At 40.4% G+C, this 14,320-nt stretch overlaps 1 protein-coding gene across 7 annotated transcripts in view; it reads left to right on the top strand.

Annotated features, from left to right (window-relative positions):
* SLC7A11 (solute carrier family 7 member 11) overlaps positions 1 to 14,320 on the top strand; it is a 182,836-nt gene that overhangs the window by 90,998 nt on the left and 77,518 nt on the right. Inside the window, exons 12-13 of one of the 7 annotated variants that reach the window (XM_024745101.1) lie at positions 8,911 to 8,986; positions 11,314 to 11,401. The exons of 5 other annotated variants lie outside the window; for them this stretch is intronic. In XM_024745101.1, the coding sequence (XP_024600869.1) occupies positions 8,911 to 8,927 (17 nt within the window). In that variant the 3' untranslated portion in view covers positions 8,928 to 8,986; positions 11,314 to 11,401. Of the gene's footprint in view, positions 1 to 8,910; positions 8,987 to 11,313; positions 11,402 to 13,943; positions 14,008 to 14,320 lie in introns of all 7 variants that reach the window. One more of the 7 variants, XM_024745100.1, reaches the window with a different exon arrangement.

Below are 14,320 nucleotides of genomic sequence, written 5' to 3'. Positions count from 1 at the left end.
ATATTAAATGTCTTTTTAGTCTAACAAAGAAAACATGCCATCATTTCATTTGACATAGGGCGGATTCCTACAGGAATTATATTTTCTTCCACCATTCCTGTCTCCTATACCCAGCGTAGAATACTTCTACCCAACATTCAAGTTTGAGATTCAAAAGTCACTTCTTCCAAAAACTTTCCCCAAGCTGGTTCAGGACCTGAGCCCTGACCACCTCCATCTTCTGGGGTGTACTTCTTTAGTAGAACTCACTGTACACCATTGTAATCGATATGCTCGATTCCTTTCTCTGCCTGGATTTGCCAATTTTTAGTTGTCTTTTACTGACTGAAGCATAATAGGTGCTCAGTGCTTTAGATTCATACATTCAATAAATGAACAAATGACTTTTATTCATTAGGTTTCATGATAAACTTTTTTCCGAAGTAGTTTACAGTACCTTTAAAACTAAGCAATCTGTTAGCTTCTGTGAAATTCTGTGAAATGTCTTACCTTCAGAATATAAGGAAACTGGAGAGTTTCAGACTCTCTCCTCTCCTGTTCGTTCTCTCTTTCTCCCCACTCCTACCTCCCCAGTTCATGTTGGTAGGTGGGTCTTGAATAGAGGCAATGAGCAAATGACCTACTATGATCTCTTCCCATGAAAATGCATTTGGGCTCCTATGTTATTGATAAGGTATCTTTTTTCATAATACTAACTTGAAAACAAATAATGGTCTGAAATGGAGAGCAGAAGAAAATCTATATTTCTGATGAACAAACTTCTCTTTGAAATAGTCACAGGAGATTAAGTAGCACTTTTTCCTGATGACATACTTTGGGAGAACAATAAAAAAGGAAACGTAACTTTTGCACCTGTTAAATTTAAACACTTTTGAAAAGAAATACAAACCATGTGATATGTAGATATACTTATTTTAAAATTAATGAATATGACTGGAAGTGTAACGAAAATGTGTAGGAAAAATTAGATAATACATAATGGCTAATAATTTTTAAGAACTTTCTTTAGGCTCTTAAACATGCTGGTTTAGCTTCACAATGACTTTTGCAGCTGAACTACATCTAATAATTTTCTACTGGAATTTTTAGGCTGTGTCTAATTTATAAAAATTTGAGATGATGATGTATCCTGGGATGGGTGGGCAGGTCATAGATAACTGTACTGTTGCTTTTGCCTCCACATGCCCTAAAAATTATATGTGCAGACTTTCTAGGAATCTGACTTAGAAGGTCTGGTCTTCATAGCCATTTTATTGTTTTTATAGTATTAAGCCTAAGAACACCTGGTCACCAGCAGACATTGACTAAAAACTATGATCTTAAAATGTTTGATGTTTGAAAGAATTTAGAAATAAAAATATAATTAGGATTCAATACCCTTTACGTTTTTAGCTTTGAAGATTTATTAATCTCTGAAAAGAGATATGAAACAGGATTTCAAAGGTGTTAATTCAGGTTAAATTACTATAAAAATTGAAATCCCCTCTAGCTGTAATAAACTAAATAAGTATAAATGAGTATAACCCTAAGAAAGGTGTGAGCAAACCAGTTATTTTCCTCTTATTCTAACTTCTCTTAAAAATAAGAGAAACTAATCTTCCTTTTGTCATAGTAATTAACATTGTAATTATATAACAATATGTCATTATTTTTATGTATTCCATCTCCTAAAATCTAAATATGCCATAAAATTTTTTTCGTGTTCTGAATTCCACCTTAAACTTTATGTTTACTTCTCACTCCCACATTGCTATGTTCCTTTAAGAATTTGTTACTCAAGGCATTAAAGTCAAAGTTTATTTGTTTATTGATTCAAGAAAAATTCCACAAGAACCTCCCCATGCCGAGCAAAGAGGTGGGTGCTAGAAATACAATACTGAACAGTTGGTATTGCCTGTGCTTCACGAAGTTGAAGACAGAGATATACTTTTTCTTGATCACTCAATTGTATTGTTAAGAATTAGGGTAAATCTCAAGTGCTAGAAGGCAGTATACCCCAGTGTGATCTGGTCTAGGAGGTTGGGGAAGGCTTTCCTAAGGATGTGATATGAACTGATATTGAAGGATGGGTGCTCATTAACCAGGTAAAGGGAAGGTGGGATGAGGAGTGTTACAGGCAAAGCGGACTGTGTGATAAAGACCCTGAACCACAGAAAGCAAGGCTTGTTAAAGGAAATAAATGCAAGACCGGTGCAACTAGAGCACAGGACAAAGTTTATAATGCGCTTTAAAAGAGGAGCAATTGTAGAGGACTTACTAGGCAATGTTCAAAGTTTTGGTCTTTACCCAGTATAATGGAGATGTCACAGACAAAAAGAAATTCACACACAACATGAACGTCGAACTTTATCAAAATTTCAAATCTTACCCTCTCCTAAAGTTCGAAATAGAATTTTTCAGTAGTAGAAGATAATTTGTTTTACCACTTTCGTATTATTCCTATATTTTATCTAATTAGTTCACACTGCCAAAGGTATTTGTAAACTGCAATAGGCTTACCGTCTAATATTGAAAGAGGAAGTAATTACAGGAATATGTAATCAACGTACGAGGGAAAGCTTTTTTCTGGGAATTTTATTGTTGTCTCTCCTTAGCATGTTTTCCCCTCTCTCTTCCAAGTTAGATTAACATCTGATCTACAGTGTTGAACATTCATCAGCTATCTCTAGGATGGTTTGTAATTTTTTTTTTTGAGAGAGATATTCCTCTGGTGCTATAATTTTTAAATCTCTTCTTAACTTCTAAATTTATTTTTTGCCCAAATGAAAACATTAAACAAAAATCTACCTTGCATGACCTATTGTTAACAGAGTTATTGTCTTATGAATAAAGGTATCATTCATCTGACTCTAGTGGGTCAATGTGAAAAATGTCAATACTATAGATATTTGAAATTATTTCTGGTTCTGTAGAAACACAGAGAAGAACTTTTAGTGGTTTTTTTTTTCCACTCTTCGTAATTCACGATGGATGAAAAGTGACTTTTCTAGCAAGAGAACAAGAATTTCATTTAAGGAAATAAGGAAATAAAGTAAGAAAAATTATTTGAGATTATTTAAAGAACACTTCCATGGAAAACGGGGAATTCTCTGATACAGTTTTCCCCCCAGCTTTATTAAGATGTAACTGACAAGTAATATTGTTTAAGTTTAGTACAATGGGATGATTTGATACATGTACCTATTGTGAACTGATTACCACATTAAGGTTAGTTAACACATCCATCACCTCACACAGTGACTACTTTTTCCTGTAGTGACAACATTAGGATCTATTCTTTTAGCAAATTTCAAGTATACAGTACAGTATTGTTAACTACAGTCACCGTGTTGTACATTACATGTGCAGAATGTATTCATTTTCTAACAGAAAATGTGTACCCTTTGACCATCTCCCCATTACCCCCACCCTTTAGCCCCTGGTAAGCCACCAATCTCCTTCCTATGAGTTCAACTTTTTAGATAATACTTATGTGAGATCAAAGAGTATTTGTCTTGGTGGCAAATTTAGAGTTTGCTAAATATGTGATCATGTCATCAGTAAACGAAGACAATTTTGCTTCTTCCTTTCTGATTTGGACTCCTTTTATTTCTCTTTCTTGCCTAACTGCTCTGGCTAGGGCTTCCAGTATTATGTTGAATAGGAGTGGTAAGAGTGGGCATCCTTGTCTTCTTCCTCGTCTTGAAGGAAGAGCGTCCAACCTTTCACCGTAGGATGTCAGCTGTGGGTTTGCTGTGTATGACCTTTATTATGTTGAGGTATATTCCTTCTATACCCAATCTGCTGAGAGTTTTTATCATGAAAGGATATTCTGTTTTGTCAGATGCTTTTCCTGCGTCTATTGAGAAGATCATACGATCTTAATCTTTGATTCTATTAATGTGATGAATCGCACTTATTGATTTGCAGATACTGTGCCATCTTTACATCCCCCAAATAAATCCCACTTGGTCATTGCGTAAATCCTTTAAACGTTGACTTTAGTTTGCTAGGATTTTGTGGAGAATTTTCGAATCTGTGTTCGTCAGGCTGTGCTCCCCAGCCGGATGGTGCCACTGGCTGGACTCCGTTGAGGCTGGGCTGCCGCCTGTGATCGGGCAGTCCACTGGTTGAGCTCCGCTCTTAGGCGACGTCTCTGTCTGGGATCCCTGGTGGAGCAGGGCCTCCAGCTTTACCTGGCAGTGCGTGGGGCTGCAGTCCAAGGCTCCTGGGCAGGTGAGGCCACAGACTGTGTTCCATGACTGGGCAGGGTTGCTGGCTGGGCCCCCTGCCTGCAGGAGGAAGCTTGCCGTGCTCGGCCAGCAAGTACTGCGGGCTTGGCTGGAGGCTGCCTGGGGTCTTGGTTTGGGCTCCCTTGCAGACAGGGCTGGAAGCTATGCTCTGCAGTTGGGGCTGCCAGCCTGGTTCTCTGCCTCAGCGGGGCTCCAGGATGAGCTTCACAGCTGCCCAAGGTCTCTGGCTGGGCTTGCTGGTCAGGCAGGGCTGGAGGCTATGTCTAGCAGTTGAACGGAGCTGCTCACAAGCTCTCACTCTCTTGGTGGGTTTAGAGGAGGGGCTCTGCCACTGGGACAGCCCGCTGGCTGTGCACCCAAACTGGGCAGAACTTCTACTAAGCTCTCTGGCTAGACAGGCCACCGGCTTGGGTCTGCAGATGGGCAGAGCTGCTGGCTGAGATCTCAGATCAGGCTAAAATCACTGCCAGCAGAAATTTGTCTGCCGAGATCTATACGCTCGTTTCTGTGAGCCCGCTTCTCTCCTCCAGCTCTAGCTGTTCCCCCAGTTATTCCCATCAGGAGATACCTAAGTGGGTTTCCTGGGAAGCTTCCTGGATGCTGGGGAAGCTGGGTGTCTGCCCTGTGCTCTCCTTTTCCCCCTGGAGAAACTGTAGGCCAGGGGAGAACTGCTAGGTGTGATGGCGTACTGACCTGAGGGAGGGGAGACTCGGTCACCCTTCTAATGCGTCTTTTCTTGATTTCTGCGGTCCAGGAGGGTGCTTCAGCCTCACCCCTACGTCCTGGGATCTTCACAAGGGCGTCTTGTCTATGGGCAGTGCTGTTTGCTCTTTCTGTGAGGGCGAATGAGATCAGGAACCATCCGTTTTGCCATTTTGTTCTGAAGCAGATTTTCATACCCAGGTCTCCCTAATCTGAAGTTCCATTACCAGGTGTTTCTCTATGCACTTATAGTGATGTATTGATTTCCTTAAGAGAATAATTTGATACCATCCAGGCGTGCCTAGTGATAACAAAAGGTTAATGTAGAAAGTCTATGATTCTTAGTAAAACGCTTTCTCAAATTAAAGCTCTCAGATTTCAGTGAGAGAATATGGAATCAAAGGACTGAAAGGGCAGAAGAAATTGAACAACGGTTCAATTTTGTAATAGATGTTATTTATCATTTTTATTAAACCTTGTATCAGCCACGTGCTTTGCATTGCCTGGGATACTCGTCACCACTCTCTGTGAATAAGAGAGAGGACAAGCCTTACTTCCATTTTTGGATTAAGAAAATGAGTTCAAAATAGCTAAAATGCCTTGCCTCAAGCAACAGAGAAAGTCAAAAAGGTCAGAGTAGAAGCTCTGATTATCAAATCACTCTTAAATTCCTGACTCTTGGATCAAACCATCTCTCAGGTAAAGACAATTACTTCGTTATATTTATACGTCAATCAGTCATTACATATTTATTTTGTATCTGCTATATGATTAACAATGAACTTTATGGTATGGGAAATGTACCCTGATTCTTCAGCGCAGGGAACTCACAGTAATTCAGCTTGGATAAAGAAGAATCTATAACCTAATAATAAACCGCAGGAACACATCATTGAATACAGTGTGTGATTAACCGTGACAATGTGTGTTGGGCTTCGCATTAGTTCTTAAATATTTGGAGGAGGGGGTCGGCTGGGTAGATGTTGATTTTGGATGGTGTGTGCGTGGTTTGCAATTTGGTGGAAGGTATGTATTAAAAGCATACTATGCTTTTGGTTCATAACAGAGCTAATTCTGAGTGGAGTTGAGAAGAGTAAATACAGAGAAGTTGATTGTACCATGTCCCCTTACGCCAGTGCCTTTATATCAGGAAAATGAGTTTGACCTGAAGACAGAAGCCACCGAACACATTTCTGAAGGGAATCGTATGGTCAAAGTGGCAACTGAGCAAGGTTGTCAGTTCTGCTAGAGTTGATGAGGAAAGATCTGGGTTCGGCAAAATCTAGCTGACAAGCTTGTGCGGGAAACAGGTGTGAAGAAGTCTAGATTGGGACGGGAAAGAAAAGGGCAGATGAATGAGAAATTCTGGAGAAAAAAAGCAGCATGACATCATGCCTGACTCACTCTGGAGGATTAAGAGGAAGAGAAGTCATAGGTGACTCTGTGGTGTCAGGCCTGAATGAGCTGATAAAATAAAGGGGCATGTGACTGACCAGAGGTTTTTGGTGGTAAAACATCTGATTTCCTTTTATGAGGTGATTGGCGATTCCAGCACATTTTCATTTGTGAAGTGCTAAAGTTGAGGTCGTGAAAATTCCATCTGTACACGTCCCCTGATCATCAGCTTATAGGTCAACAGCTCAGGTGAGAGGAGAGAATTTAGATACACATCGTTAAATGTTCTTGTGGAGGCTTATGGATAGCACCTCTCTTCCCTACTTGAGTTATGAATCAATTAAGATAGAAGTCGAAACTGTAAGGCAGATAGGAGAACAAAATATCACCTTTATTTCTGATACAGCTTGTATAGAAGAATGTGATTCATAGCTATGGGCAAGTAGGCTTTCTAACATTGAACTCTGGGGTTAGAGAGATTTACTCACCCCACCGCAGGCAGTCTTGTACCATTTCAGGCCTCTTCGCATGGGTCTCTGCCCCTGTAAAACTTAAGACGTGGAGCAGCACAGCAGAATTAATGTCCTCTGAGGTCAGGATGGCTCCCAAGAGAGAAAAGACATACAGTTGGTTTTTTTTTTTCTTTCCAAACTCACCAATGAGATTAAGACACTACTCTTCTAGAATGAGGCTTAAGAGTGTTTCCCTAACATGGTGCCTTCTACATGGAAGTAAATATCAGCTATGGGAAAGAACCATCGCTCCTTCTGCCCACCCCATCACATTTAAGAGCACTCTGGGGCTTCCCTTGTGACACAGTGGTTAAGAATCCACCTGCCAACGCAGGGGACACAGGTTCGAGTCCTGGTCCGGGAAGACCCCACATGCCGCGGAGCAACTAAGCCCGTGCGTCACAACTACTGAGCCTGCGCTCTAGAGCCTGCGAGCCACAACTACCGAGCCCGCGTGCCACAACTACTGAAGCCCGCGCGCCTAGAGCCTGTGCTCTGCAACAAAAGAAGCGATGACAAGCCCGCACACCACAACAAAGAGTAGCCCCTGCTCACCGCAACTAGAGAGAGCCTGCACACAGCAACGAAGACCCAAAAATAAATAAATAAACAAATTTATTAAGGAAAAAAAAAGAGTACTCTGCATAGAAACGCACCTTCATGGGTTCAGAAAACATGTCTTTTCTATTTTTTATCCACAATCTGACTCAAGCATGGAACTTGGAATGTGTCTATTACCCAACAAATAGTTTTTGATTAAATGGGTAAATATGAAGTTGGCAGTTGAAGATGATGTAACTTGATGTATTTCCACTGGAGAGAGTGTAAGAGGAGAAGCGTGTAACCCCATGGAGTAAGCTTGCATGAGCTAGGTAGGAAATGGAAAAAGGCAGGGGAACTAAACAGGAAAACCTACTAAGACTCTGGATCTAGGGGGATGTCTGTTTTGGACGACGGCATGATGTATTGTAGTTTCAGAACACTTCCAATGATGTCATTCTCTATTTCTCATATTTTGGTCAGGTTGACAGCCATTCTGGGATTTGTGGTTTCAGGTATGTGGTAAATGAAAAGATGCTGAACAATGATTACTGTTTTACCTTCTGATCCCAGAAGCCATCAAAGACAATTTTCAGCCTTAACAAGGCGGTTGTGATGTGTTGTATTATATTATTTAGGACTCTTTTAGATGCAAGTAACAGAAAGCAGTTCAAGTAATTGAAGCACAAGAGGGAATAGGATATGGATATAGCCATGTCTTGAAGAACCATTTGTCAGGAATGCAATCTGGCCTTAGAAAGGAATACATGTCTGGAACTGGAAAGCTACAGGAAGCTAGGTCACATTCTCTCCATTTCTTATCTCTGTCTCCGTGTGACTCTATTATACTTCTATTCTTCCCTGTACTGGCCTTCGTTACACAATGCCTGAGTTTATACGTCTCTTCCAATCAAGAGAAAAGCTCAGACGAAGAATCAACTCTCTTAGTCACAATTCCAGGTAACAGATTTTAACCCCAAGCAGAATCCAGTCATGGCTTTCAGGTTCCTGCATAACTGAATGGGTGAATGGTTTTGAGGAAGCAGAATTCCTGGAGATTTTAGTAACGATGAAAGGCTTCTAGACACACACACACGCACGCACACACACACACATTCTATAAAGCATGAATCATTCAAGAAGTTGGAAAGAATAGAAAGAGAAAAGCTCAGACGAAGAATCAACTCTCTTAGTCACAATTCCAGGTAACAGATTTTAACCCCAAGCAGAATCCAGTCATGGCTTTCAGGTTCCTGCATAACTGAATGGGTGAATGGTTTTGAGGAAGCAGAATTCCTGGAGATTTTAGTAACGATGAAAGGCTTCTAGACACACACACGCGCACGCACACACACACACATTCTATAAAGCATGAATCATTCAAGAAGTTGGAAAGAATAGAAAGAGTGAAATGTAGGCAGGAATAAGATAAAAATAACTAATGTTTCACAAATACATATTATGTGCCTTTAGCACTGTTCTAGGCACTAACTATATACTAACTCATTTAATCCTCATGGCGACTTTAGGAGGTCCTCACAATTAGGAAGAAACAGAGGCAAGTTGGAATTAAGTCCAAAGCATCAAAAGTTCAAAAGTCACATGGTAAGTGCCTGGAACATTTCAGATATCTTTACATAAAAGCATTTAAAAATTATTCCTATTCTCCAACCACTAAATGTTTTCTTTTCAGTTTGTTCCTAAGTATTGAATTTTCTTTGCTTACTGGGCAAAAGCAGAAGAAACCTCCACTGGTAGGAGGACTGGTGATGGGTATTACTGGTTCTTTGGGATACCCGTGGGATAATGACGTTCACTTTGACGATGGCTTATCCAGCTGTGGGGAGATATTAAGAATGGAAGTGTAATTCGCCAGGTTCTCTCACCACTGGAACGTCCTGCCAATAGTAAGGCAATTCACCTCAAATTACAGGCCTCACTTCCACGATCCTGCCCTAAGGCCGTAGCTAGTAAAAAACGATTTTACTTCTGATTGACAATTCTACGTTCCTTTTGGTTTCTTGCTTTCAGGACTTGTTTTTAGTTGGGGTGAAGGGGTGAGCAGTGGACAGAGTGACAGGGAAATTTGGATGGATTACCAATTTTAATTGAAAATTTTAACAGACACAAGACATGAAGTTTAGAATGTTTGAAAATCATAATTATATTAAATTATATATAAAATTACATCTGTATACATTTAATATCCAATAAGCAAATATTATTTTTGCGTATCCATGGACCATCCACCAAAGCTGAGTTTCTACTGGGACTCAGTGAAAACCCACCAAATCTCAAGGAATCAATATCTTGGAGATTATGATAATAATGTAATAAAATTAGAAAATTTGAATAAATCTAATAATTTTTTTATTATCTAATAATAAAAAGATAGCTTTAAAAAGTCTGTATATCTGTAATATTAAAAAGAGACTGTAAGAAACTCTTCAGTAAAAATATTTTACAGAATACTTTGAACTACATGGTAATGAAGAGCAAAAACAAGCCAGGAGTTTTAGGTGACAGGTAAAGCATTCTAAGAGGGAAATTTGGAAGGCAAGAAGAGTGGAGATGCAGATGTAGGGGGAAAATAATAATAACAGCACAAAAGCAACAAAACCAGGACAGAGACTGCACAGGTTGATCAAGATGGAGGATCAATCATGAACTGAGAAACCGCTTACTAGTGTTTTTAAAAGACAATAGTTTTGAATAAATTAACTGCAATAATGCAATAAGAATGTGTTCCATTCAAGTCGGTTTTTAGAATGGAAGGGGGGTTATTTTACAGGAAATTAAATTGATATCGAGGAACTGTGATAGAAATGCATGTACCAATGAAATAATTGTCAATGCGTGTTGTAAGTTACCACAAATTTCCTAGTTATTTATGCATCTGGGATCCGTAAAAGAGAGAGCAGAAAATAAAGAAGAATAAGGATGGTTAGTTTACCATGTTAGCAAGAGAAGCCCATCTCACCCATGGATTACTGCAATCCCCTGCTTCATTCCAGGGAGTTCAGTCCTGTTTTCTAGATTTCGGAGAAAAATGAAGCCTAGAACAAACTTTCTCACTTCTCACCTTGCCTGGCAGAATTTTTGACCTAATAATCTGAAGTTTCCAGGTAGTATAATTTTCAAATACCAATATCGCATGAATCATAAGATATTCTCCACAATTTACATTTAACTCTATAGTAAATGAAGCATGAAAAGAAGCCTTGAGATGGGCTTATTAACCTTTCAGCTATATAAGATAAATATGGCAATGGGAGATCATTCCAGAGACTTTCATTTGAGTTCCAATATGAATATGGATTTTAAATGACTGCTTATCCTATAAAATCTTTTTCCTTCATTGACCAAGTATGAGTCTTACCTGCAACATACCAATGCAAAGGTAATTTATACTTTTAAACTGGAAATATACCATTGCAGCCCTGGTCTGTTCTATACAACATTTGCTATCTTAGATGGATTTTCCATCTTTTTATTTGGAAAGCCAGCAGACGGAGAAGATGGTGGACTAGTGTCCCAAGGAATCATCTTAGCCGAGTTAGCATGCAGGCTTCTTTTATAGTAAAAGGGGAGGGAGTGTTGCAGGTTGTGGCACACCTCTTGCTGCAGGAATCCTTTGTTCTTGCAAACATCCATGTGGGGCCTGTCACAAGGTTCCTATAAAGCTCCAGCAAGACAAATGCTATTCTCTGTTCTGCAGCTCTGTATCTCTATCTGAATGGAAAAGTGTTATTCCTTTAAAGATCAGAGCCTTGAGAATGGGCTATCCTGTATATTTCAGGCTTTAGGCAACATTCTTTTACAAAACGTGCAGAGCCGGCGTGACTAAGCATAGGCTACAGAGCACAAGTGTAAGGGATAGGGCTAAAGGAACAGATCCAATATGGAGTCAGGTTTGTTCTTCTCTGTTACAGGACCTCAGGTGGTGTTTGTGGCTGATATAAAGGCATAAAGCCAGAGAAGGAGGCAAAGGCCAGGTCATTTGGGATCACATAGGCCTTGGTGAGCAATCTTTATATGATTCCTTGGGGGGGTAAGCAAGGGGCAGCTTTCACAAAACCCTATAGTAAGTAGAGACTAGATTCTAGAGGACCAGTGTATAAGAAGGGTCATAAGAAAAAGGTGGTGACAGTGTTCTAGACAAGACGTGACAAGAACCAAACCAGGGCTATGGACATAGAGACTGAGGTAAGGGAGGTATTGGTTTCCTAGTTTTTGTCGTCACATCTCTGACTGTGACTCTCCTGTCTCCCTCTTATAATGACCGTGATCACGTTGGGGTTGGCTCACCGAGATAATACTATCCCGTGTCATTAGCCTCGTCCCCAAACCCTTAACTGAATCACATCTACAAAGTCCCTTTTGCCACGTAAGGTAATATATCCACCGGTTTGAGGGATAAGGATGGAAGCATCTTGGACGGGTTGTTATTCTGTCTACCACACAGGACATGTTGAAAAAATATTTAGGAGGACTCGGTAGTTCAGGAAGATGGTGTGGGATGAGTGAAAGAGAAAGTAAAACATGCCCGGCTGTTTACCAGGCTGACTTTAAGAAAAGAGGTGTCATCAACTGTGATGAAGTATGCTGGAGGAGAAACCGTTCAGGTGTGAGGGTTATTCAGGTGTGAGGGTTATTCAGGTGTGAGGTGAGGGGCACGTAGAGATGGGGGTGCCTGTGGAACTTCAAGCCCACGGGAGACGTCTAGCTATCCAGCAGGTATGTTGCTATGTGAACCTGAAGCCTGGATGAAAACTGTGTTGGAAGTTTAGATTTGGATGTTTCCAGCCTTTAGGGAGCAGAGTTGAAGCCGTGTTGGACGAAAACACATGGGGAGAAATTGAGAGTGGGGAGAATCACAGGGAGCCGCCATTAGGGGTGTTTGGAACAGCAGCCCTCAACGTTGACCAAGGAGGATTTGTCAGAAAATTGGTAAAGGGAATATTTCAAGAACCAAGGCAACAGAGCAGACTGTGCCCCTCAAAGTCCCGCTAGGGATTACTGCATTTCACAGTAGAAGAGAGGAGTGAATAAGTAGGACTCCGCACTGCTCACCAAAATCAGAGTGACTGTGCTTTTGTTTGAGTCATAGGTTCACATTTTTTCCATAGGGTTTTATTTAAATAAGGGGCTTTTTAATAAAATTGTATTTAAAATATGAAAATCTCTAGAGTAGTGAAGTTGGGGTAGAGTGAATGATGGACGTCACATGGTCGCTTGGTAGAGCATAGGGTGAATGTAGCCAAAACCATACAGCTGTGATTGCGTTTATCCATCTGTGTAATTAACAACTCGTGTTGTCGGTTCCCTATGTTCTCACAGCATCTTGTACATGGCTTGATCATGGCTCTTTCCATATTCCATTTTCATTTTTGTTTTAACTTCTCTGTATCCCCCTCTAGATTATGAGTACACGAAGGATCTCCCCAGTGGCTTTCATCTTTGTATTGCAAGTGTAAAAAAATGCAGAAAAATGTATTCCCTAGACTTCATCATAAGGAGAAATTTTGCCTGGATTTAGGTAAAGAGAGAGACCTGAAAAGCATGCTTAAATAAAATATGATGCTTACCAAACTGCTCTGTGGGAGACAGAGAGAGAGATTGTTTTGTTCCTGAGAAGAAAGGAGAGGAAAAGGAAGAATGAATGAAGAATAAAAAGAAAGGCAGCAAAGAGAAGGCAGGAGATCTTAAGATGCAACTCCGGTCCATTAATTGTCAATCATGTTTCTACGCTTATAAATCCTATCCTTTAAATTAATAACTGATAAAGGTTATGAATTTGGGGCTGAGCTAACATAGAGCAAAACAGAGACAGTGTGGATAGAGGAGGTATTTGGCAAAAGTGCCATGGAAATGTAATATCTGGGAGTTTGAAGAGATCACAAAGAGGCTTTGAGCTTTAACTAGCAAAGGGATTTTTTTTTTTTTTTTTTTTTTTGCAGTACACGGGCCTTGCACTGTTGTGGCCTCTCCCGTTGCGGAGCACAGGCTCTGGACGCGCAGGCCCAGCGGCCATGGCTCACGGGCCCAGCCGCTCCGCGGCATGTGGGATCTTCCTGGACCGGGGCACGAACCCGCGTCCCCTGCGTCGGCAGGCGGACTCTCAACCACTGCGCCACCAGGGAAGCCCAGCAAAGGGTTTTTGAAATAGAGTATTTTAGAACAGTGCTGCCCAATAGAAACATAATGTGAATCACAAAAGACAAGCCACATAGGTAATTTTCAATGTTCTTGTAGTCACATTAAAAAAGTAAAAATAAGTAGTAGGCTTAATTTTAATAATATGTTTTATTTGACAAAATACATCCAACATATTTTCATATAAGCACGTAGTTAACATAAAAATTATTAATGTACTGTGTCACATTCCTTTTTTGATACTAAGTCTTCAAAAATTGGTGCACGTTTTGTATTTACATTTGAATTTGAACGAGCCACATTCAGGGACTCCATGTGTGGCTAGTGGCTTCTATACTGGACATCAAAACTGTAGATTTCCATAGTCCAGGTAACCTGCAGCTGATAGTAAGATTTCATTTTTCAGTGCTCCCCTGGGATTGTTGAACTTGGACCAAATATGGCACTACATCCTGGATGATGCTCAACCGGTAATACATTCTCACCATAGCCACCTAACTGTTGGATGCGTATAAGTTAGGACTCAACAGAGTATCGGTGAACACAGTTTCTTGAGTAGGAAGAAAATGGTTAAGCGTCAGGTCTTCAATGCATTCTCTTCCTTTACCTGGAAAATGCCTCCAAGAGAGAACGAAGGTGACCCAGTCAATCTTCTTATAGACATTCTAATTACAGAACTCCTGGGAAAAGCGCTAATGCGTTCAGTAGTGGGAGAGTCTTTTATCTATGGAATACTTTGAGCTGATGCACCTGGTCTGTCCATGATTGCTTATGATAGTCTGT

Source organism: Neophocaena asiaeorientalis, unplaced genomic scaffold (assembly GCF_003031525.2).
Source record: "Neophocaena asiaeorientalis asiaeorientalis breed wild unplaced genomic scaffold, Neophocaena_asiaeorientalis_V1.1 scaffold65, whole genome shotgun sequence".
Taxonomy (NCBI): Eukaryota; Metazoa; Chordata; class Mammalia; order Artiodactyla; family Phocoenidae; genus Neophocaena; species Neophocaena asiaeorientalis.
This window is presented reverse-complemented; position numbering and strand designations above follow the sequence as displayed.